This window comes from Phaseolus vulgaris, chromosome 4, assembly GCF_051622355.1.
Source record: "Phaseolus vulgaris cultivar YP4 chromosome 4, ASM5162235v1, whole genome shotgun sequence".
Lineage (NCBI taxonomy): Eukaryota > Viridiplantae > Streptophyta > Magnoliopsida > Fabales > Fabaceae > Phaseolus > Phaseolus vulgaris.
In genome coordinates this window covers 6555263-6580128 of record NC_143501.1, presented here as the reverse complement: position 1 = coordinate 6580128, position 24866 = coordinate 6555263, and the positions used below count along the sequence as shown (strand labels likewise).

At 29.4% G+C, this 24866-nt stretch overlaps 4 protein-coding genes and 4 non-coding genes across 12 annotated transcripts; 6 read left to right on the top strand and 2 right to left on the bottom strand.

Annotated features, from left to right (window-relative positions):
* Nucleotides 1–2004: 2004 nt before the first annotated feature.
* Nucleotides 2005–4914, bottom strand: LOC137837026 (uncharacterized). 4 transcript variants are annotated; one of them, XM_068645843.1, is made up of 4 exons: nt 4747–4912; nt 3058–3132; nt 2767–2927; nt 2005–2359 (listed from the first exon to the last, which is right to left on the bottom strand). In XM_068645843.1, exons 3-4 carry the CDS (start codon nt 2877–2879, stop codon nt 2140–2142), a joined length of 333 nt encoding a protein of 110 aa, XP_068501944.1. In that variant the 5' UTR covers nt 2880–2927; nt 3058–3132; nt 4747–4912; the 3' UTR covers nt 2005–2139. The 4 variants fall into 4 exon arrangements, with proteins under 4 accessions (XP_068501944.1, XP_068501939.1, XP_068501941.1 ...); XM_068645838.1 differs by lacking the exon at nt 3058–3132 and having other exon boundaries at nt 4747–4914; XM_068645840.2 differs by having other exon boundaries at nt 2767–3132; nt 4747–4900.
* Nucleotides 4915–8535: 3621 nt separating this feature from the next.
* Nucleotides 8536–9950, top strand: LOC137836881 (uncharacterized protein At4g26485). Its single transcript, XM_068645658.1, has 3 exons — nt 8536–8677; nt 8809–9007; nt 9662–9950. Exons 1-3 carry the CDS (start codon nt 8536–8538, stop codon nt 9948–9950), a joined length of 630 nt encoding a protein of 209 aa, XP_068501759.1.
* Nucleotides 9951–11014: 1064 nt separating this feature from the next.
* Nucleotides 11015–11838, bottom strand: LOC137837024 (uncharacterized). The gene is made up of 2 exons (XM_068645837.2): nt 11681–11838; nt 11015–11344 (listed from the first exon to the last, which is right to left on the bottom strand). Exons 1-2 carry the CDS (start codon nt 11791–11793, stop codon nt 11125–11127), a joined length of 333 nt encoding a protein of 110 aa, XP_068501938.1. The 5' UTR covers nt 11794–11838; the 3' UTR covers nt 11015–11124.
* A 60-nt stretch (nt 11839–11898) lies between these two features.
* On the top strand, nt 11899–11972 carry TRNAI-AAU (transfer RNA isoleucine (anticodon AAU)). The gene has a single exon. It is a non-coding gene; the product is annotated as a tRNA-Ile (tRNA).
* Nucleotides 11973–17663: 5691 nt separating this feature from the next.
* Nucleotides 17664–20715, top strand: LOC137837023 (protein DOWNY MILDEW RESISTANCE 6). 2 transcript variants are annotated; one of them, XM_068645836.2, is made up of 5 exons: nt 17729–17968; nt 18044–18294; nt 18955–19044; nt 19138–19276; nt 20311–20715. In XM_068645836.2, exons 1-5 carry the CDS (start codon nt 17768–17770, stop codon nt 20542–20544), a joined length of 915 nt encoding a protein of 304 aa, XP_068501937.1. In that variant the 5' UTR covers nt 17729–17767; the 3' UTR covers nt 20545–20715. The 2 variants fall into 2 exon arrangements, with proteins under 2 accessions (XP_068501936.1, XP_068501937.1); XM_068645835.2 differs by having other exon boundaries at nt 17664–17968; nt 18955–19276.
* A 2400-nt stretch (nt 20716–23115) lies between these two features.
* On the top strand, nt 23116–23189 carry TRNAI-AAU (transfer RNA isoleucine (anticodon AAU)). The gene has a single exon. It is a non-coding gene; the product is annotated as a tRNA-Ile (tRNA).
* Nucleotides 23190–23340: 151 nt separating this feature from the next.
* TRNAI-AAU (transfer RNA isoleucine (anticodon AAU)) lies at nt 23341–23414 on the top strand. The gene has a single exon. It is a non-coding gene; the product is annotated as a tRNA-Ile (tRNA).
* Nucleotides 23415–24121: 707 nt separating this feature from the next.
* TRNAI-AAU (transfer RNA isoleucine (anticodon AAU)) lies at nt 24122–24195 on the top strand. Its single transcript has one exon. It is a non-coding gene; the product is annotated as a tRNA-Ile (tRNA).
* Nucleotides 24196–24866: the final 671 nt, after the last annotated feature.

Here is a 24866-nt window from a genome sequence, read left to right as displayed (position 1 = left end):
GTTACGTTAACAAGAGAGGAGATGGTTCTCGATGTGATCATAGTTTTATTCTTGGACAATGCAGTACCTTCAAGTTCTCTTCATTCTCTCTATCTTCTTTATTCCTCTGAAAGAAATATAAGTAGAAGTGTGTGTGGTGTTGGACACTCTTGAAGTGTAGCTTTTTGGCTTCCTTGGAACCATGAACATTGCAACATTGTGTTTCATTCCATTGAAGTGTAGCTTTCTGGCTTCTTTGTAAGCATGAAAATTGCAAAACTGTGTTTCATTCCAAGCTATAATGAGTTTGAAGTTATAAGGAAGATGGTTTATAAGCAAAATTGAGGATGCATGGTACCACCATTTACAATTTCACAACAATGGTTCAGAAAGTTATTCAAAAACTGTGTTGTCTGTTACTATGCTCATTGCACCTTTTTCTAATGGTTGAATTTTTATAAGATTAATATTTTATATTTAATTTTTAAAATTTACTCTTATTTTGACTATTGAATAGAATAAAATAGGAAATTCCGTTTCTATTCTTAAATGATATTTTAGAGAAAAAAAATTGTTTTAAATATATTTTTATAAAATCCTTGATTAATTCTTATGATTTTTGAAGTATTTCCACAATTATGTTTTAAATGTATTGTATTATGAATAAATGAGTATTTGATTAAAAAAATTAAGTATATTAAAAACTTCTGATTTCAAAATATTAATTTACCTTCTTTAATATAAGTGAAAGATGGGTGAAAAAACGACATGGGAAGTACTTTCTGTGTCAAACTTGTGATTTTTTTATATTTGTTTTTAAAGTTTAATATGACAATAACTTATATTTTATCTTTTATCAATGTATGTTACTTTCCATTCATTTTTTAATTAATTAATACTTTTTTCATGAAAGTGGGAAATGAAAAACTAATTTAATTTGGAGTATATTAAAAGATATTAAATGGGAACTTTTTTTTATATGAAGTAAGAATTCCTAACCTAGTCACAACTTTTATTAAGATTGAATAATTAATTGAATTTTACATAAAAACAAAGCAGTTAAATGGTAACAAAAAATAGTGACTGAATTTATTACACATGTAGTGAGTGAATTTTGGTACATTGGTAAATACATTCTTATCAAAGGAGTAGAAATTCATATTACTCAAAAGACAGCACATGATTGGTGGTGTGGTGGGAAGAGGAGTTTCATCTTCTGCTATACCCTGATTTCAGTAAGAGAAGGAGATGGAGGTAATTGTTATAGAAGCTTCCCATGGGAGAGTGCAGAACAATCATGTTCATGAGTTATTCTTAAACTTTTTATAGTATAATTAGAAAATCAAGTTATTGATATCACTTTCTTAGTGAAAATCACTTTTTGGTATTGGTTGGCAGTATGAAAATTGCAGCAATATTAATGTTCTTTTTCATTTCTTTATAAGCAATTTTAATGGTCAAATATAAGTCCTGGGTGTGTCCATTTCTTCTAGCTCTTGACCTTTAGTAAACATATACTTGTGCCAACAAATTTGAATAGGACATGATGTCTGCTCCAACATATTTAAACTCGCTTTTAGTTTCATGTTTAGGTTATTAAAATGTTTAGTTTGGCCAAACAAACATCAATAACAATATAAGTTTTTCCTTTGTATTGTTTGTTCAAAGTTCTATCATACCATTATAACATGTCAAATTACCTGACATAAAAAGAGAGGAAGGATTGCAAGTTTTTTTTTTTTCATTTGTAATGAGAATTGAAGTTGATGTAGAAATTGTAATATAAAATAATATTTGAATTCAAGAAGTAATATGATTATATTAATGGTTTCCAGAACAAGTCTAGGTCTATCAAGTATAACCTAATCGATTGGATTATATGCCAAAATTAGTTAATGTTATAACTTGAGAGATCTACTTCTCTACTTTTTGAATGAAACTTGTCCGCAATCTGTCACTCTGTCTCTAAAGCAATATCCAAATTTTCCCTTACAAACTCAATGCAATTCAACATAACAATACAACTTTCTAACCCTGTTATGCAAGTTTTATTAATTAAGCATTATTGCTCTCACATTACAGACCAAACAAATGCACTTATGAGGAGTTATAATCACAATTAACATTGTTATAATTGGAGGCAAATATAAAGCAGAGTGATTATTGTTGAGAACAATTAGGACATGAAAAGTAACCTTTGGCTTGACATTTTACACATGCTATCTGCTTCACCTTTGATTCACTGTCACCAAGTGTTTCAAAAAAACCCTCAACAGGCTTAATACCAAGTATTCCCCCTTCTCTAATAGACCCGGTTCCTTTGCAGGTGGAGCAAGCCAATCGCCTCAGGTTGCCACATCGCTTGCACATCTCCAATGAGCTGCAAGTAAGGGATTGCAGCTTGTGTCAATAAAGAGAGCATATAAAAAAACAAAAACACCAATGTTTCACTGCAGAGCTTGTTTACAACATTTTTCTCATCATACTTCTACAGAATCTACTGTGTGATGTTTATCTTAATAACACAAATTATCTACTTCTCTACTAAAACCATTCAGTGATGATCACCGTTAAGAATCTAGCTATCAAAATTCACTTCATCATTCGAGCAGTACAATTCAAAGGTTTGTAAAAGGTTCAACAGCATAACATAGAATCAAATATTGAACCAGTTCATGAAAAAGAATCACACATACACCCACATATATATACATATACATATTTATATGTATATATATATATATATATATAGAGAGAGAGAGAGAGAGAGAGAGAGAGAGAGAGAACCTGCGTTGAGAAGAAGAGAAGAAAGCATCGACTTTGGTGGCAGCAAGGGTGGCAGAGAGGAGCAGAGCACCCACTCCCAAACCAGCTACTTCACTTGCTGTAATGTTATCCATTCTCTTCCTTCTATCTTCACTCTCTTTTCTATTTTCTTTTAATACTCACTTCAATTATTGTCATAGTATAAAAGCTATGTCAGAATTATAAAATCAAACGGCCTATTAGCTCAGTTGGTTACCTGCAAGGGCCATTGATTTTAGAAATAATTGTAATTTAAATCTTTTGTGGACTTACGAGAATATGGGCCATTTTTTTTACTTGTTTTATAGACATACGAGAATCTTCACCTTGCATCCATGTTTTATGGGCCTACGAGAAGTAAAGTAAATGGTTTGATTTAGTTCAATTAACTATTCATAAGGTCTAGTTCTAAAATATTTCAGTTTGAACTGCTTTTTTTGCACACCCCTAATGGTTATCTATGGAAAATGTATGGTCAAAAGCCTATAAAGGGAAATTTATTCCCAAGGTATAGTGTTCTCAAATAACAACCGATACAAAATATTGTTGCATTCTTTTGCTTCTATCACACCTAAGCTTTTATCCTAGTATGATAAGTCATTCATGTAACTTTGAGTTTTGCAAGCATGCATTAACAAGTTTTCATGCATCCTTTTTAGATCCTACTGCAAATGCACAAGTGCTGGGTGCTCTGTAAAGAAGCACATGGAATGTGATTTCACGCAACCAACAAAATGAGATTACTACTTATGAGGGAAGACATAATAATGAACAACCAACCACTAGGAACCCAAACAAACAATGTATTTTCAAGGTAGTCCTAGTTTGAGGAAAGCTCTGCATTTTTGGACCAACTCTCTGTTGCTCCTTTTTGTAATAATCAACAGTAAGTCTTAACAACATTAATTTAGCATAACCTAGGATGTCTAAAAAGCTTGCAGGTTCAATTAGAGGAATGTGCAGAATATTATATATGACTATGAAGATTTCACTACTTGAGATGCTTGTTAACGAAGCTTATTAATTATTCTTTCACCACAGTGCTTTTTTTTTCTACCTAAGAATTACTTTTCAACTTTGCTTAGTAAACTCGACACTAAATCAAATTAACGGTTCAACTATAATGATGCTTCGCTTGGTTGACTCTGCCTTGACTCAAGCCAGTAGAACCCTTTTATCAATACAATCTAATCTAAGTTTGAACTATATATTTATTACATGAATAAAAAAAATGATAGTTCTGCAATAGACTGTAATTTTTTCTACATATTCGCTTGTAAATGTGTACTAAATTGGCAATTCTAAAACAATTTCCAACTTTCATGGCCTATCAACTAAACACTCCTAATTACTTGCAATTGCACCATCAGAGTATGACTATGTTTTCCCTCATCTTGTTCCTATGTTTGTTGATTAGATTATCCTTACACTGAGCCATAATACCAAGCTTCTACTAGCAGGTTTCATATATTAAATAATACATGTTTCTAGACTTTTTTATGCATGACGAAGCTTACACAATGCTGTGTGATTTAGTCTCCAAACCACAGAATGACAGCATAAAGGTTCTCACAGCTCTGATTCTTAATATCTAAAGCATATGTTTCTGAAAAATAAGGACAGTAGAATAAGCAAAGCTTAAAACACAGTCTAATCATACTTGCAGTGCTTATGACAAGGAAAAACTGATAGTATATCAAAAACATGTTCACCCCTATCACCCACAAGCCTGTACATGGAAAAATTGTCACAATGGAATTAAAGAACCATTATCTGCATTTGAAATAAAACCCAAAGTGGAGAACCCAGAACTGAAGGGCACAAAGAACGAAAGTGAACCCACGGTGCAAAACCCTTTTTTGTGCGATTTGGGTTCTGGGTTTTGAGAAAGAAAAAACTTTGTACTGAAGGGAAAAAGACAGGGTCCAAAAACAATGGAAACAATGCAAAATCTAAACTCACCTACTGATCAGAAACTTGAAAGAGCTCGTGGAGTTTGGGTTACGCGATTGAGGGAAATGGTTGCAGAGTAGCCAAGAAGAAATAGATGAAGAAAAGAGTTCTAAAGCTTTTGGTTACTCTATCATGTTGGAATGGATGAAGAGAAAAACAAAGAGATAAGAAGAAAAAAAAGCAGAGAGAGAGAGAGTTCAAGGAACTAAATGTGGTGTTTTTGCCATGTTATTTTAGTTTAATGAGTTAAAATTTAATTAAGGTTATACTTTTTATTACTTTATATTTTTGCTTATATTAATTTTAATATATATATATATATATTTCTATAACTTTGTTTAACTTTGAAATATTGTTTAATAAATTTAAATATAAAATTAGAGGGATTTGAAGTTACTAAATTACTAATTAGTTAGAGATATTTTATTAAGGAGACAATTTAGAAGCTATAAGAAATAAGAAAAATTAAGGATGAAGAAAGTGGGAGAATTAATTTTTGTGGTTATTTGGAAGTAGGAAGGAAGGAAAATAAAGAAAATAAAATGATATTAAATTAAGTAACACACGAGAAAGTAAAACATACACACAATAAATAAATCTCATTTATGGATTATTACAAATAATATTTACAATATCAAAATATAATAGGACAAATCAATAAATAATAGGATAAATCGACATAATTATAGAAAAGATAAAAATAGTAAATATGTTTATAAGTACATTGCTTGTCAATGTGATACTTTGAAGTTTCCTTCCATTTTAGTTGTGTAAATCTTTCCTCTAGAGGCACATTCAACCTTTTAAAGGTTAAACTATAATACCACTGTGAAAATATGTTAAAACATAATTCGACAAACGCACTATTAAATGTTTTTCTTAATAAATTGCAATTGATGTGAGATGTCAAATGCAACTTCAAGTTTGATAGATGAATTGTCTAAAATATTTTTCAAAATTTATTCTTTTCAAATCTCTCCATCTAATATTAGTTACATTTAAATAACATTCAATCTAAAAAATAAGGGATAAAAAAAATTTACATTATGTTTTCATATTGATTCATTGTTAACAAATACTACACCCAATTCTCAATTAACTAATTTAGTTTCATTAGGTAGACTTCTACTCTAAGATACAAAGGAGTATTATTAAGACCTCGGTCACTTATGGCTACAAATGAATACACTTAATTACCCTTTTAGTCCCTATAGTAAGGGACCAAAAATCAATTCAATTATGAGATTTTAAAAAAATTACATATGGTCCCAATTTTTTTATAAACGATTCAATGTTGCTCCTTCTCTTAGATTGTCCTCATTAAAACACATTTACCTTAGTTATCATATCAGTGCACATTAAATTATATGTGTTGTTACCACATTTAATCGTTTTAAAAAAAAACTGGGACCGCCTCATTGAATTGTTTTAAAAAAAGTTTGGACCATACTAAACTTTTTTTAAAACGTTGGGACCAAATTGTACTTTTAAAAAAAATTGGGGCGACATTAATCTTTTAAAAATTGGGGGCTGAAATTGATTTTTGACCCTTAATATAGAGACTATAAGAGTAATTAAGTCAAATGAATATTATTTGAACTGCAATCACTCCTGGCTAAACACAAAAATGTTAATTATTTGAAACATAATCATTCCTGACTAAGACCGAATATTATTTAGAATGCAATCACTTCTAGGTAAGAAGTGAGTATTTTTTGAAACATAATCACTCTTGGCTAAGATTGAATATTGTTTGGAACATAGCCACTTTTTGCTTAGACTGGATATAAGATCGAGTATTCGTTTGAAACAGAATCACTTCTAGTTAAGATCGAGTATTGTCTGGAATGCAACCACTCTTGGATTTAACACATGGGGTTTATAAAGAATGTGATATAAAAGATCACAAATCCTCTCACTAGAAATAGGGGTAACGTCTTACCACCTATACAAAGTTTAAACATTGTTCTAAGTTGCTAATGAATACAAACAATGTCATTTCTCATAACACAAACAATGTTCTTTCTCATAACTACAATATTTGGAAGCTTAAGATCTTATGCATATTCTTGTAGCAAGACTTTTGTCGTTCTCTTTCCTTTTTCAAAGAAATCTTATTTTATATATATATATATATAAATATAAAGAAAAAAGTTATTAAAAGTCTTTTGTAATGATTATGAAGTTCTTCGGAAATTTATTTTTTTTTTGTAACATTTACCTAAGTTTAAGAAAATCTCCTAAAGAAAAAAAAAATGTATCACTAAAAAAGTTATCACTAAAGCAACCATTCATTTTCAATTTAACGATGAAAAATCCAAATAATGCTCATGAACCAAAAACTTCAATGTACAACTCTCTAATTTATTTAAAGCAAATTATAATTCATAAAAGCTTCCCAAACTGAAAAAAATAAAACTCTAAAGCTTCAACTTATAACGTTAATAGATCTACTTATAAAAATCTTCCTATTCTTCAATTAGTTCATACATATGAAGGAGAAAAACCCTTTGATTGTGAAGAAAAAAGTTAAAAAGAGTTGAACAAACTATAGAAAAATGAAAACACTAACCTAAATCATATTTTTTTATTTATCTATCTTGATTTACGCATAGTCACCGAAGTTTATCGTTAGTTATTAGTTAATCACATCTCAAACTTTATTGTCTAGAAGAATTTGAAAAAAAAAATATATAGAAAAAAAAAACAGACGTGTTTAACAAAGTTATAAGTCAGCATCTAAATAATAAATTTAGTTTATGAGTTTTAAACTGATAAAATAGATTATTAAATTATAAATATTTTAAAAATTATTTAATAAATATAAAATTATATAAAGAGACAAAATTTTATATAAATTTATTATATAAATAAAATTTATATTTTTAGATTTTTTTTTTGTAATTATAGTTTTATTTTTTTTAAATAATTAAATTCTTATTCAATTTTTTATTGTTTCTAAGAATATTGTATATGTCTTTTTTTTATTAAAATAAGTTATTTTATTTAAATTAGTTGGTCTCATAAGTATAATTAAATTGAATTTTGCTTATTGTTATATTTACATTTTTTGATTTCACAATTAACATTGAGTTTCTTTTTTGCAACTTTTTTAGTGGGTAATTACAGGTAATACTTTCTAGAAAGAAATTAAATTAAAGACAATAAAAGATGCATTAAAATATAAGAAATAATAATAATAAAAAAATAACTTTTACATTATCGGGAATAGTTAATAATTTATAAGTTAAAAGTTTCTAAAATAAGTCACTTTAAATAATTTTACTAAATATTTTTGTTGTTAAATATACTTCTTACTACTACACATTAAAATTTATTAGAAACTAAAAGTTAGTGGTTTATTAAATAAGAGGTGAGACTTATAAAAATGTATAATTTGTTAAGAAATTCTATTTAAAAAAGATAAAATGTGTCCTTATCCTTAATCACAAGATGACATCAAACAAATGTGAAGTAGAGAGAATATACTATTTGATGTTGTTCACTTGCACTTAACCTTTCACTTCCCAAAACTAAAATGTGTGAATATCTGTTCAATAAATACAATTAATAAAAAAATGTGTGAATAATTATTAATTCATCACCTTCCCCAATACACTTTGTGGGGAATTTCTTCAGTCACCAATATGTGTGTATATATATATATATATATATATATATATATATATATATATATATATATATATATACACACACATATTATCATCCTCATCATTGGCTATTTTATTCAGATTGAAGTGAAAGTGAAGACTTTCTAAAGGTGTGGTTTAGGGTTAGATGGGAGAAAAAAGAATAACTCACTACCTTAGTTCTCATTATATTTTGCTAGTGGGAGAGGGAGATTTTTCATTCTCACTGTGTTTGGCTAGGGCATTTGGCACAGCCAAAAACATGGTTGCTACCTCTTTGGATTCTAGAGGTACATTTTTGAACTTCACACATTATATATAGTTTCATGTAGTTTTTAGGGTTTCTTTTATTAGCATGAAACCACTTTTTCTTCTCTTTACTAAGATTAGTCACTGAGTCGTGTTTGTAATTTTTTTGAAGCATCTTTAAGGAAGAAATATGGAAGTGCATTAAGGAACTTAACAGAACTTGAAGGCCTTGGATGTGTCATTCTGTATAAAGTTGATGTCCACAAAATGTTGGAACACCCATTTCTTCAACATCGCCATTTTGATCGTATCATTTTTAATTTTCCTCATGCAGGTTTCACTTATAGTGAAAGTGATGACTGTCAAATTCAGTACGTTATGAAAGAAGTGTGATATTTGTTTTTTTCAATTATTCTCTCAGTTTGTATCTGATTTTAATTATACTGCATATACATTTCATGTGATGAAGAAATCAGAAAATAAGACTTTTTATTATAAACGAAGTTTATTGTGTTTATTTATTATAACGTAAGAACTTAAAAATATAAACTATGCTTTTAAGGAAAATTTAGCTTTGATAATTTTTCCCAAGATCCATTCAGTAATTTATTTAAGAAAATGTGTAATCTATTATATTTAATATATGTAATGAGAAATAATAAATGAAAATCGTTTTATTTATTTTTTAGACAAAACACTTTTCCGGTAACAACAATATATATTATATTTTTTTTTCATCGTTTGGAAACCTTAAAAGTATGTTCTGTTCATATATATGATGTTTTAAGGAAAAAAATTCTACATAATTGTGTTTAGAAGTAATTATGCATTAAAAATATTTTAATTAATTTATGCATTTATTATGAAATTGGAGAATGAAAATATAATTTTTTTCATTTCTTTTTATTAAAACTTTAGGAATATCACTATACAACTTCATATTTCAATCAGGTTTGCACCTAAGTATCAAGATATTATTTACTTTCCTTCTATTAAGACTACTTATATTCTCTACATAAATGCAGACTACATAAGCGTCTAGTGAGTGGATTTTTGTACAATGCTAAATTCATGGTTAACAAAGGAGGAGAAATTCACATTACTCACAAGACAACACATCCTTTCAGTAAGTGGAATATCAAGGGCTTGGCTAAACGTAAGAGTTTGTGGTTTGTGGGAGAAGAAGAGTTTTATCGGGATCATTACCCTGGTTACACTAATAAGAGAGGAGATGGACGTAATTGTGATCAAACCTTCCCCATTGGAAAGTGCAGCACAGTCATGTTTATGCGTTATTTTGATCGTTTTTTATAGTATAATCACTTTTTAGGTATTGCTTGGTTGGTAGTATGAAAATTGCAGCAATTTTAGTGTTCTTTTTCTTATATGAGTTTTGGGTGTCTCCACTTCTTGCTGTTGAATAAACATACTTGCGAGACAGTTTTGAAGAAATCATGGTGTTTTCTCTGAACAAATTTAAATTCACTCTTAGTTTCATTTATAGGTCAATTCAACCTTTTCTTTTCAGAAAATGTTTGTTTTGGCTAGAAGTTATCAGCAAGAAAAGTTTTTATTGTGTTACTTATTTACACTTGTATCATAAGTTTTATAGCATGTGAAATTGTAAGAAAAAATCAGATATAGCAGCAGAAACCGAGTCACAGATTAGATACAAGTTTCTTTCAAAGTATTAGATTGAATCTCTGAAATTATCCAGTTTTGGCAACCGTAAGTCATTTTCTTATCACAAGAAACCATTAATTAAGACTACTTTATAACTTATTAAATACAAACATTACTTTCTATACCAAATTTATGCTATTAGAAAGAAACAGTCTCTTGCACTCCCTGCTCTCTTTTGTATGCCTCCTAATTTGTCATTTTTTACAAGCATAAAAGTTGGTATAGAAAGTAATGTTTGCATTTAATAAGTTATAAACTAGTCTTAGATTAGTGGTTTCTTTGTGATAAGAAAATGACTTATGGTTGCCAAAACTGGATAATTTCAGAGATTCAATCTAATACTTTGAATGAAACTTGTATCTAATCTGTCACTCGGTTTCTGCTGCTATATCTGACTTTTTCTTACAATTTCAAATACTATTAAACATTTAAATACACTTTGCTACCTCTTTATATTCAAGTGTTATTCATAAATGTATGATTGCTCCAACATGCTGCCCACTGAGTAAGCAATTGCACAATGAACTTAGTAGAAGGAACTAAATAAGATCTTGTGGTGTGCCATTTAGCACACATAAATGGGTTCAAAACTAGTAAATTAAGAACACTGACGAAGTATGAAATGAAAATAACTGATTAACAAAACATTTAAGAAATAAACTTTAAACCTAAATCAATATTAAAGTACGTATATATAAGGTAAAGTTACATCTAGATATATATTTTGAATTGTTTAATCTTTAGTACATGTGAATTCTTCAGTTATACCACCACATATGAGGAGTTATAATCATAGTTCAGAATGCTATAGTTGAGAACAATTAGGACATGAAAAATAACCTTTGGCTTGACATTTTACACATGCTATCTGCTTCACCTTTGATTCACTGTCGCCAAATGTTTCAAAAAAACCCTCAACAGGCTTAATACCAAGTATTCCCCCTTCTCTAATAGACCCGGTTCCTTTGCAGTTGGAGCAAGCCAATCGCCTCAGGTTGCCACACCGCTTGCACATCTCCAATGAGCTGCAAGTTAGGGATTGCAGCATGTCTCAACAAAGAGAGGATATAAAAAAACAAAAAGCACCAATGTCTCCCTGCAGAGTTTCTTTACAACATTTTTCTCATCATACTTCTACAGAATCTACCAGTTATATTTATCTTAATAACAGAAATTCTCTAATTCTCAACGAAAACCATTCTGTGATGATCAACGTTAAGAATCTAGCCATCAAAATTCACTTCATCATTTGTGCAGTACAATTCAAAGGTTTGTGAAAGGTTCAACACAATGGCATAGAATCATATAATGAAGCAGTTAATGAAAAATAACCATACACAAGACATTGAGAGAGAGAGAACCTGCGTTGAGAAGAAGAGAAGAAAGCATCGACTTTGGTGGCAGCAAGGGTGGCAGAGAGGAGCAGAGCACCCACTCCCAAACCAGCTACTTCACTTGCTGTAATGTTATCCATTCTCTTCCTTCTATCTTCACTCTCTTTTCTATTTTCTTTTAATACTCACTTCAATTATTAATATTATATTAAACTTTACTTTATGACAAAATCGTATAAACAAAAGGCCTATTAGCTCAGTTGGTTAGAGCGTCGTGCTAATAACGCGAAGGTCGCAGGTTCGAGACCTGCATGGGCCAAAATTTGATAACTTTTTTTTATTTTCAAGAATTGGGCCATTTAAACATGTTTTATGGGCCTACTAGAGGGTACAATTAATACGTGACATCCCTCAATTTTTTTTAATCACGGTTTAAAATATTTTAACCATATCACTTTTTTTTTTATATTTTTTTCTTAAATTTAAAATTAATTATTTAATTTTAAAATATTTGTTTTCAATTTTACTAAAATATGTAGTGTTGTTGGACCGGTTGTTGAAAAAGAAAACAACTTTCTTTTCAAGTTGTGATATTTGATCACTAAATAGCCAAATATAAAAGTTAGTGAGATAGTAACAATGTATTTAAAAGGTAGTATGAGTAAAAGCAGACACTTCGTGATGATGTTATTATATAGGTATTGAACCTTTGTGGATAAAAGTGAATATAAACAAAAAAAAAAGTTATATTAATTTTTTTAGATAATTCTTTGGTTGATTATAATGTAAATAAAATAATTAATTGTTTATAATCAAACTATTAACAAAGAATGACTACCTAATAACTAATTTTAGTGGATAATAACTCAATTGCCAATATTCTTTGAAATATTTAATTATTAAATACATTTTAGAATACTTGAGTATGAGTAAAACTTGGAATTTAAATAACTTATACTATATTAAATATGTAAGTTATTCATCTATGTTTGTAAGTATTGTTAGATTGCACCTTTTGTGTTTCTAGACTTCTAGATGGATTGAGACTGAACTAATCCATATACTTCTTATTTACCTTGTTTCATACTCATTGTTTTGATTGTATCTAATACAATGAAATCATTTGTTAAATGTAATTAGTATAATACCAGGAAACATAAATGAAATGTGACTTTCATATAGTTGTATGCCTAAAATGTTTAACATGGAGGTTCATTCGATAATCTCTAATGTGTCTAGTGGGTAAAATTACAAAGGAACAACAAAAGCGTTGACTTTAATGTAAATGCACGAGTTTTCGCCTCAGCCTTGATAATATGGTTAAAAACTTCCTATGGAATTATCTTCAGATTCTTTCATCTCATAATCATCAATAGGTCCTCTCCTAACTTGTTTATAAACATACAAAATACAAAAGTTAGTTCAACATTGATAAACTTATAAGAATAAGAAAACAAACAAAAAGAAATGTGACATAATACCTTCGCCCGTGTTGAGGGTGGCATGACCAAATGTCTAGCCAAGCCAAAAATGTGTTTAAAGCCTTTGCCACCAGTTGCAGCTATGTATTGGGTAAAGGCACTCGACCTAAAGCAACTTGAGCTTCATCAACCACTACTTGCGTCCAATTTTGTTGTAGAGGGACACTAGGGATGATATTACAGACTGAAAAATGCAAGCAAGTCCCAACTTGTTGCGAAAAAAAGTGTAGGGTAAGGTGGATACTTAAGCCTATTAGCTCGCATAACCCATAGTCTGTGCGGGTAAAAAATGTAGGTTATTTTGCGTCATTTCGCAACTTGCATTAATTTTTAAAATTCTTTATTATTATGTAGTATTGTTTGTGTGTTGAATATAACTATACAATTTAATTCACTATTTCACTGATATCATATATTTACAAGTACAAATTTAAATTTTATTTCATGATCCACTTTAATATTTTTTTTTCATAGTTTGCTTCCTTATATAAGATACTCAAATTTGGGATTAAAAAAATACAAATGACTTGATTTTTTTTCAATTATTTTTAATTTATGTGGACTAGCTTGTAGGCTCGCAAATGCAAAAATTATGCAGGGTAGGTCGAACCTATTAACCCGTAAACTTGTTTGGGGTAGTCTGCCTCGACCCATTTTTGGCAGGTCGAATGCAGGGTGGAGCAAAATAGGGCGGGTCAGCCCATATTATAACCCTTAAGGGACACCATGGATGGTTAACCATCCTCTACTGCTCAACCAATTATCACTATATGCGGGGATCTTCAATATATAACTCCCACTAGTTTGTTACATCAGTGATTTACACCAACTTAACTTCCTTTAGAGTTCACTTGAATAACCGTAGGAATTGTATAAAGTGTTTCTTGAGTCTGTTGTTGAGAATGAGAAAAGGATTCAAACTTCTCATCAAACTATTGCTTCAAGGCATTTTGATTGCAAGATTTCTTGTTGCTCTTTCGTGATGGTGTACCAAATTAATCACAAAGGCCCCAACCACCACCAATAACAATGAACACGTCTTGGGTGCTCTAATCTTCTTATGGTCATCATTAGTATATCATCACAACCATGGGGAATAAGTAAGACCAAAGTGGTCTGCTTTCCAACGAATCCTACAACCTATCAAGAGTAAATAAGTGTATCCCTAACTACTTTACATACAAATGATGCAGAATTGAGAATATTATTAGGTATAGTTATACTTACGATTTTATCAACAATGATCTGTGCAAACTGAGAACTAATTTGTTCTATTAATTTTATGCAAACAAACTTCTATATTTTATAGTGTGGAGGTAGGATGCAAGGTCAAAGACACTACAAGAAATTGTCCATTTACATACCGATTATTACATACGAATCCAAATTCGTTTGTAAAGTGAGCATTACATACGAATATTTACATACGAATTTAATTCAGTATGTAAATAGACATTACATACGGATTTTTCCGTATGTAAGAATAAAAGTGATTACATACGGATTTTTCCATATATAAAAATAAAAGTGATTACATACGAATTTTTCCTTATGTAAGCCAAAAGTAATTACATACGGATTTAATCTGTATGTAATTTTGGCGTCATGATCCGTGAATAATTACATACGAATTGTATCCATATATAAAACATTACATATACAGAATATTTTTAATAACTGTAATAATAATAATATTGATATTAATGATAATATTGATATTAATAATAATAATAAGTATAGTAAAAGTCATAATATGATAAAAAAAATTGTTTGGTATAGTAGTTAAAGGTTTTTTAATCATTCAAGGAACTTGGCTTCAAGTCTTGTTACATATTTATTGGTGTTAGACTATAAAAAATATATAATTTAAGTTTTTAATTATATTAAATATTTGATTTTGTTAATTTATTATTTAATATATTTATCAAATTTTGAATAACATATTTTATATTATATATATTATGTTTTAATTTAAAAATTAAAACGTAAATCTTTAATAAGAAAATAAAATTATAATTAAAAATTAAAAATCATAAAAAAACCTTTTAAATCAATCGCACAAATTGGTTTAGTTTGAATCAAATTAGTTTTTTCATAATAAAATCTCAAACTCAACATTTTATTTGAAAAAATCTAACCTTAAAGTGTGTTAAATTAATTCAATGCAACTGTGCCACTGAATCATCACGTGATATTGTTCTCCTTAGTCTTACTTTTTCCCCTAATCTACGTTGATTTGTTAACAACCAAAGTTAAAAAAATATGAATGTTCTTTTAGTGGTACTGTGAATTCTGTAAAACAACTTAACTTGTGGGTTCAACATAATTTTCTTCTAGATTGATGGGTCAATTTCCATAAATTGACCAAGATACATTGTATTAAGCTTTTTGCATGCTTTAGACAACCTAATATTCGGAATAAACAAGAAAGAGTCTCTTTCCATCAATAACATCAAACTTCATTACTTTAATAAATCATTTTTAACATTGTTTGCTTGATGCCAATCACGAGTCCATTTAAGAATGAAGAATATATAATGATCTTATTAATTAAAGTTGAACAATTATAGGATAACAGAGTTTAAAGACTTAATTCTCATTAAGTCTATTTCAAATCTTTGTTAAAACCAAAAATATAACATTAAACATATTGTAGTAACAAATTTGATGAACAATTTTATGTGACTAAATATGTAGTTACTATTTTGATTATTAAATCATAAAAATAATTTTTTATCACAATTGATTTGGTCAATACTAACTATATTTTTTGTTACTATTTAACAATATTTAACAATTTTCTAATAGTGAACGAGATATATAAGTCAATCCTTCTGCTTTATACCAAAAAAAATAAAATTATGAATTGCTATTTACCACATCATATTTGTTATGCAAATTAGCAAAATATTGTAGTGGTGATGACAATCTTTTAGCTTTTGTTATGTCTAAATTTAATTTTGAAAATAAAACTATTTAAATAAAAAAAATTTGACATGTTTTTAAAATGAATCAGAAAATCAATTAAGTTATGACTTGTATTTTGAATTACAAAATCTTAAAGGTTACTTTTGTGTATCTAAGACTTTCGGTAAGAGTTAATTTGAGAAAAGAATGAGATAGAGAAATTGGTTATTAATAAGTTTGAAAATAATTAGTGAGTTAGAGACAAAAAGATTTATATGTGGTGAGAAGGGTGTGTCTTGTGTTTTCATTTTTACCTTTATTCTTTATGTACTTATTCCCCCCTCCCCCTAGAATTCATACAAGGGTGGTTGGGAAAATAAAGGTCTAGTATATTTTTGTGGGGCTATAACATAGAAAGGAAGATAACATATGGATTAGTTGGTAAAGTATTTGTAGACTGAAAGGAAGAGAGTTTTGGCAATAAAGATATTGTGATGTTTAACAAGACTATGATCTTAAGGTGGGGTTGGAACATGTTTCACATAAGGGAGTGTTGTGGTGTTTGATATTGGAGGAAAAATATGATGGATGAAAATATCTTCCTATTAAGGAAAGACCTACCTTTAGGTATTGTATATTTCTTGGAAGAAAGTTTGACCACTTAGAAAGAAAAAAAAAAAGTATCTTGTTCAAGTGCATAAATTGAAATTCAAATCTTTGTTTAATTAAAATGTGTGTTTTTTTATCATCAATGAATTAAATGAGACACTTCAAGAGTGTCCCAACCCTTATACATATACCAAAAAAATCTCTTCACCTATCTTTAAATTTCCAGAAATCCCTATGTAATCATATATATTGGATCAACATCAAAACACATAATGGATAACAAAGCATAGTAGAGAATAAACCACTGTTAGGGAAGCCTAAATATCTTCCATTCTCTACCTAAAAATCTGATTCAGAATCTTTATCAGATTTAGCTCCTTCTCCAAACCCAAGCCTGCAATTTTCTTTTTGCTCAATCATATCCAACACACCCCCTCAAGCCATTCTGAGAACAATCTTATTTTCTTCTCCCCATATGTGGGATATCCAACACACCCCCTCACGTCGAGACCCAACATAAACACTCGCTAGGATAGGCTCGAAATGGCTCTGATACCATATTACAAAGTGGACTTTAAGCCTAACTCAACCCCATAAAACTGACTCATGAGGTTGAGGTTTGCACTCACTTATATACAATTAAAGACTCTAATCTCTAGTCGATGTGGGATCTCCAACACCCTGTCTACAATTTTGCAGCTTAGACCGCACATCACTCCAGGCTTCCTCCATACTTTGTGCCTCCTTCATTTCACCTAAATAATTGGTAGTCAAAACCTTGGTTGCTAATTAAATATCAATTTATAAATTATTTAACAATAGTAGAAACTAATTTGAAAACCAATTTTTTGTTTAGTTTATAAAATGATCTTTAATTTAGTTATTATGACAATTAATTATTTTGGTCTCTAAAAATTGATTTTTATTTTATAATTTTCTTTTAGTGTAATAATAAAATAGGTTTAAAAATGTGTAGGTAAGGGATATAAGGAACATAGTAGAGTTACATAGATGACATCGCTTGTGCGCCACGTATGCAAGTTTAACTATAAAAGAAGAGTTAGAGAGGTTGTAAAAGTCATCATCAAGTTTGATCCAAAGAAAGAAGAATTGAAAGATGAATCAGATGTTTCTCTCAAGCTGGAACAATGGTGATTCCTCAGTGCCCCCATCGTATGTTCAGTTACCAGAAAATAGACCTGGAAAAGTGCTTAGTTCTTCACATGAAGCCATACCAGTTATTGATCTTGGAGGAGGTGACCGTGCTCACATCACTCAACAAATTTTGAAAGCCTCTGAGGAATATGGCTTTTTCCAGGTTCATGTCAATCTCACTGCAACTTTCTTCACTCTTTCTGAAAATTTGACCTAGTAAAAAAAAACTGTGAAATAGGTGATCAACCATGGAGTTTCCCAGGATTTGATGGACCAAACACTGAACATTTTTAAAGAATTCCATGCCATGCCTCCTCAAGATAAGGTAAATGAATGCTCCAAGGACCCAGAAGGAAGCTTCAAGATTTACACTAGTGGTGAGAATTACAAGAAAATTTCGATTCATTTTTGGAAGGATTCATTGGTTCATCCTTGTCCTCCTTCTGGGGAAAACCTGCACTATTGGCCTCAGAAACCGTCTAACTACAGGTCAATTTATTTTGCATATTTTTCTTCAACATAATTTTTCATTTATTTTGTATTATGCTAGTGTTTTCATCATAATTTAATTTAGTTTTCATCTATTATATTTGTTAGACATTATAACATTACCAACTTTCTTATATTTGTTTTAAAACTCATTTTAAATTAATCATGAAACATTAATTATTACTGTCAAGATTACGTAGCTATGTAAAGAGGTCAACTTCAATAACACAATAACACATTTCTTTATGGATCGATCACTATCGTGGCATTATAATTTTGGGAAAAAATCGTTATCAAATTGAAATATATACTTTTGCAATGAAAATAATTTGATTTGTTTTGATCCCTTTGCTTCTAAAATTAACGAGACGTGATTGGATTGTCATCAAGAAATTATTAATTTTTTTTATAAAGAAGGTTTTGATGTGCTAAAGCACATTAAGAAATATAATGAAATTATTAGACAATTTCAGGCAATAATTATTAGACAATAATTACACTTTATAATCACAACAAATTTGTATGTATTTTATTTTCTAATTTATAAAAAATGCATTAACAACACTTAAGACATATTATAAAAGGTTTGTGAAAGGTTCTATATAATTTAATTATTTTATAATTAGCCAATTAACAGAAGCTTTGATGTGAAGTTTATAGGGAGATTGTTGGAAGCTATACCAGAGAAATGAACAAACTTAGCCTTGAAATTTTGGAGATCATGTGTGAAGGGTTAGGGCTTGAGGCAAGGTATTTCTGTGGTGAACTCTCTGAAAATCCATCAGTGGCTTCTCATATCTACCCTCCTTGCCCTGAACCAAGTTTAACATTGGGTGTATCTAGGCACAGGGACCCTACAATTATCACCATTCTGCTTCAAGATAAGGAGGTTGAAGGACTTCAAGTCCTAAAGAATGGGGAATGGATTGGTGTTTACCCTATTCCCAATGCTTTTGTGGTTAACATTGGTCTTCTCTTACAGGTTATTACCATTTCATTTCATGCAACCCAATTTCTCCCCTTTTGCTTTTAATATTCTCTCATTTGACATAACTTTCATCCCAATTTAACAAATTATATATATTACAATCATGGCATAATATCTTTTTGCAAGTATGTATCTAAAATATCTCATAAATTTGTGCAAGAGAATCTGCTTAATTTAATTTTTCATGGTGTTGATTAGTGATTAATTTAAAATATAAAATAGTTACTAGTTAAAATCTAGATAGATAATGTTAAATAGTAATTTATAAATTTTTATTAATAATAAAAGTCACTCTAAATATTAATAAATTTTAGTTTATAAAATAATATATAACTTAGTCAATAAATTTATTTTTAACAAGTTAAAAGAGTTTACTTGATAGTTTTATAAATATGAACAAAATCATTATTATTTTTGTCTTAATTATTATTTATTCGCTAAAAATCAGCCATGTCAAATAGACACTAATGTATAATAAGTGGTATGATATGTTTATCTTCATAATAGAGAGAATTTAATAATCATACTCTAAACATACTGTTATTATTATGAATTTTAAAGTAGTTGTGAAAATCAATAAACTTACCAAGATAAATTATGATTGAATAATTATACAAAATCATTTTGCACCTACGGACATAACATATTTTTCTCAAACATAAAATTGAAAATTATATTATATTATTGCTCTTAATTATTATTTTTTAAGAAAAGATCGCAATGCAATGAATGCATTAGGCAAGAGTGATTTAATCCTGTTATCATCCAAAGTTGTGTAGCTTTTATTAAATAATAAAAATGATAATCAATTATCTAATAATTTGATAGTTGGTAACAAAAACACGACTTACATATAATATATATATATATATATATATATATATATATATATATATATATATATAAAGTCAATGTTATATTATTGTCTCTTCATGAGAAACTGTGAATGCTTACTTAAATTAATTGTTACTTAAACATGGAAATAAATTAAATTTGATCATTAATTTGTTCTCTGATTCTTATTGCAGATTATCAGCAATGGAAGGCTTGTTGGTGTAGAACACAGAGCTGTGACGAATTCGAGAATTGCACGCACAAGTGTTGTATATTTCGTGTATCCATCGTTTGAAAGCATCATAGAACCTGCACAAGCTTTGATCAAAGGAAACAATACTCAACCAATCTACAAATCCATCACATGTAGAGAGTTTCGTACAAATTTCTATCAGAAGGGTCCCAAGGTTGAAGAAGATTTACAATAACTCAAATACTCCCTTCTTATATACACTTATGATATGTTCATATAACTAGTTGTCGATTATATATGGTTTTGAAATGTTTAATCCTATGTTACATGCTTTCATATATTGAATTATAAATAACTTTTTATATATTTCAAATATATATATATATATATATATAACTTAAATCTATTTTTTCTTATCTTATTTGTATGTTTTTCATTTTAGATTTTTTTTTTCTCAACAAAGAATAAAATGAATTAATTGAAACATTTAAGGGATGTCTCAATTCATATATAACATAAAATTCATTAAAAGATCATGTTTTTGGTGACCATGCACCCTACACATAAAAACATCTTGGTATTGGACCTCAATCTTGTACCTACAAAAAAAAATAACAATCTTGTTCCTAGAAATCAAGATCAATTATTTCACAAAACGATTTATATGACATTCTATTTAGTTATGTGATCCATCATGCTCAAGTTGAAGGTGTTTTATTGTAAGGTACGAGTTTTGAGATGATCCCCTGCATGCTTGAACTCACCCAGATGTTGATATGTTGTCATTCAGTAAAATCGAAGGAGATGGTTCATCCAAATACAAATGGATACATTGTTTATCAATTTTTATTGCACTTGTTGAAATCACATCTTCTTCAATGCATCAATATTGTGCAGAACCACACACAACATCCTTTTTCCCGACTTTTGCCAACCAAATAGCACTATACTTGGATTTAAAAATTAGATTACAATAAGTTGAGTCACAACGTCACACAAACCAAACAGAAATGAACTTTCTCAAACAAAAACAGATAACTTACCGCATAATAGTATGAAGTATAAATAAATAGTAAAGTCAAATACATGCCCATGTAAGTTAGAACTACCTAATAGATTTAAGACAGTGTGTTGGACACAGAATCTAGTCAGAGTAGGAAAAGGTAACAACAAACAATTTATTTTTCATCCAGATCCAGGCTTTCAACTTAGCCATATGATTTCTCCTTGAAACTTGTATCTTTTTATAGATTTTTAAGCTCCAAGGATTTCGAAATAATATTCTAGTTCATATTTTGTTCATAGTTTCTCAGTTTCTAAATTTTCATAATTCTCGGATTTTGTTTCCAGTTTTATCGTGAACTTTGTTTCTTCGTATTTTTGTAGAATGTTTTGTTTCCAATTTTGTTTCTAATTTTTTTTCTTTGTATAATACATATTTTATTCACTAATTCTTTAACTCAGATTGTGTTTCTCTTTTTTATACAGATAAACAACTTAGACTTTTGTGTGTTTCAGTTCATTCACAATGGTAAACATTGTCTACTAGACTATTAGACTATCTACTTCATGTAACCATTAGACTATCTAGTTAAATTGTTTACTCTGCTAAAAAACAAGAATTAGTAGAACAGTGGATTTATACATTATTTTAGTCAAAAACATATATGATTAAAGCTATTAAGTGTGAGTAAAACCATGCTCATCACTTAGTTTTGGACTTGTAGTTCAAAACCATAAATATGTGAACCAATTAGATATATATGATTTTTTTTTATGCAAAAAGAAAAATAAGAATGTTACATGCAAAACTCAATTAGTTGATTAAGGTTTTTTTCACAAATATCTTGTATTGATTTTCAAGAGACATGTTCAATTGTTTTGCTTCAAACTATATTTCAATATTTAAGTAATCTTGTTGCAAAAGAAGGTTTAAAATAATATTTAATGGATGTTGTGACAACCTATTTTATAGTTCTATGAAACTCCTTGAAATATTTAGTTTTTTCAACAATACAAATTCTAGAGTTTCAACATTATAAATTTTAGAGATGATTATTCAATTAAATAAAACAAATTTCTTTATGAATTAAATCAAGGACACATGCTATATAATTGTCTTATTAAGTATTTGTTCAAAGAATCGTGTAAAAATATCATATTTGTCCTTCTATTTATATGAAAAAATCCTAAAATAAATTTGTCATAATTATTGTATGTAGATATCATATGTTTACAACTTCTAAAAACATACAAAGGAATGGTTAGAACTTCTAAACACATACAAAAGCAATTGATTGGTGGGACTACATTTTCTACATTTAAATAAATATATTTCTTATATATCACCGAAAATTATATAACAAAGGTATTTTTAAAGTTTTATATAGATAAAACATACATGTTATGATGGTAGTAAGGTTTCTAGATGTAGATAAAAATCTTTTTTATAACTCGAGAAAGATGAAAAACTTTCTTGACTCTAAAATATCACATTTTAGTGTTATAGGAGTACTAATATATCTTAGTAACTATACTCAACATGATGTAATATTTGTTGTAAAATTATTAAGAAAGTATACTACCTACAATAAGATAATATAATAGAGTGAAGCACATATCTTAATAAGGGTACTATGATTACGAGGTTATTTTTATTCAAATGTGATACACATGTTATTTGTTAGATCCATATAATAGGGATTTTAGGATAGATCCATGTACAAGAAATCTGCTGCATTGACAAGAATTATTAATACTCACATAAATAAATATTTTACAAAAAAGCTTAATGGAACTAAAAGATGGCCTATTAGCTCAGCTGGTTAGAGCGTCGTGCTAATAACGCGAAGGTCGCAGGTTCGAGACCTGCATGGGCCAATTTTTCTCTTAGAAAATTTTTTATTCCACTTTGTTGACTTCATATGGCCCATTTAATATTCATGTTTTATGGGCCTACTAGAGGGTACAATAATTTCAATTATTAGTATTAATCTAATATTAAACTTTTGTGAAAATTGACTAACAAAATGGCCTATTAGCTCAGTTGGTTAGAGCGTCGTGCTAATAACGCGAAGGTCGCAGGTTCGAGACCTGCATAGGCCAATGTTTTTGAAATTATTTTTTTTTCACTGTGGACTTGGGAGTATATGGGCCATTTAAGATACATGTTTTTTGGGCCTACGAGAGGGTACAATATTACGGCAGATTCTACCTGCACCCAATCAAATATGATTGGCACCCAATTGCTTAGGTGAAAAGACTAAACTAACCTTAATGAAATGAAAATTAGGGTTTTATGTCATCCCCTTAGTTTTCCCTGCATCCAACAACACCCAACACACTGCAGTCTCCTTCTTTTTCAATCTTTCTGCCGCTTTCTTCTTTGTGTCATTTTTTGTTCGGCGCTTACCTGTGACGAAGACCTACCGAACGACGACGTCGATTGTGGTGGTGGTGGTCAGTGAGGCGGCATCGTCTTGACGAAGTTGGACAGCGAGAGGAAACGAAGCTACCACGTCCACCACTACACTAAAACCACCTACGCAGCTTAAACTAGCACCAACCAAAGAGAAGAGGAAAACCAAGTTTCTCTCTGCACCCTACACCTTTTTCAAAATAAAGAAGACAATAGCAGAATTGGATTTTAAAAGTTTGTCAGGTGCAGGAAGTAATTGATTGGGTGCAGGAAGCAATTGCCTAATATTACCTGCTATTTGCATCCTCATGCCTCCTTTGTGAAAGGTATCTTCACTCTTTTGTATTTTCTTTTAATATAAATATAAATGTAAACAAAAATTTCATAAACAAGTGGCCCATTAGCTCAGTTGGTTAGAGCGTCGTGCTAATAACGCGAAGGTCGCAGGTTCGAAACCTGCATGGGCCATTTTTTGTTTTTTAGATAATTTTTTTATATTACGACAATATGGGCCTACGAGAGGGTACAACAAGACTTGCAATTTGCACCCTCATACCTATGGGCAAGATAGCTTGTACTATAAATGGACTGAGGGCCCATTCACAGCATAGTTCTTGAATCACATATTTCATTTTCATTTTCCACAGATCTTGCTGAGAGAAATCAACATCATTCAAATTTTCTTCTATTAATCTCTCACTAAATTTTTATAACCTGTAATAATAATTAATCTATTAAAAATACATTCACTATGATTCCCATAAATTCCGTTCATTGATTTTCTTAGCTCAATCACTATATACGTGTCAAAAAAAATGAGAATCATACCTGGATAACATTCATCAAGCCAAATTTTGATAAACATAACAATGATTCAATTTAGAAACAATATTAGAAAATTCTTTTTAGAACTTTGCTCTATATTTCAATAAAGAAGTTTCCGAAAGCATTTCTTACTTATATTTAAAGAAATCCTACATAGAGAGGGCAAATAATAGAGCTGAAAAATGCTGAAAATGATAGGTTTGATATGATAAAAGGAAGGGCACAAGCATCACAAGTTGGTGGAAATTACTAATATATTAATACATGGTGATTTGGAAATGGAAGTTTGGTTATAAAAATGAAGAAAATGATGA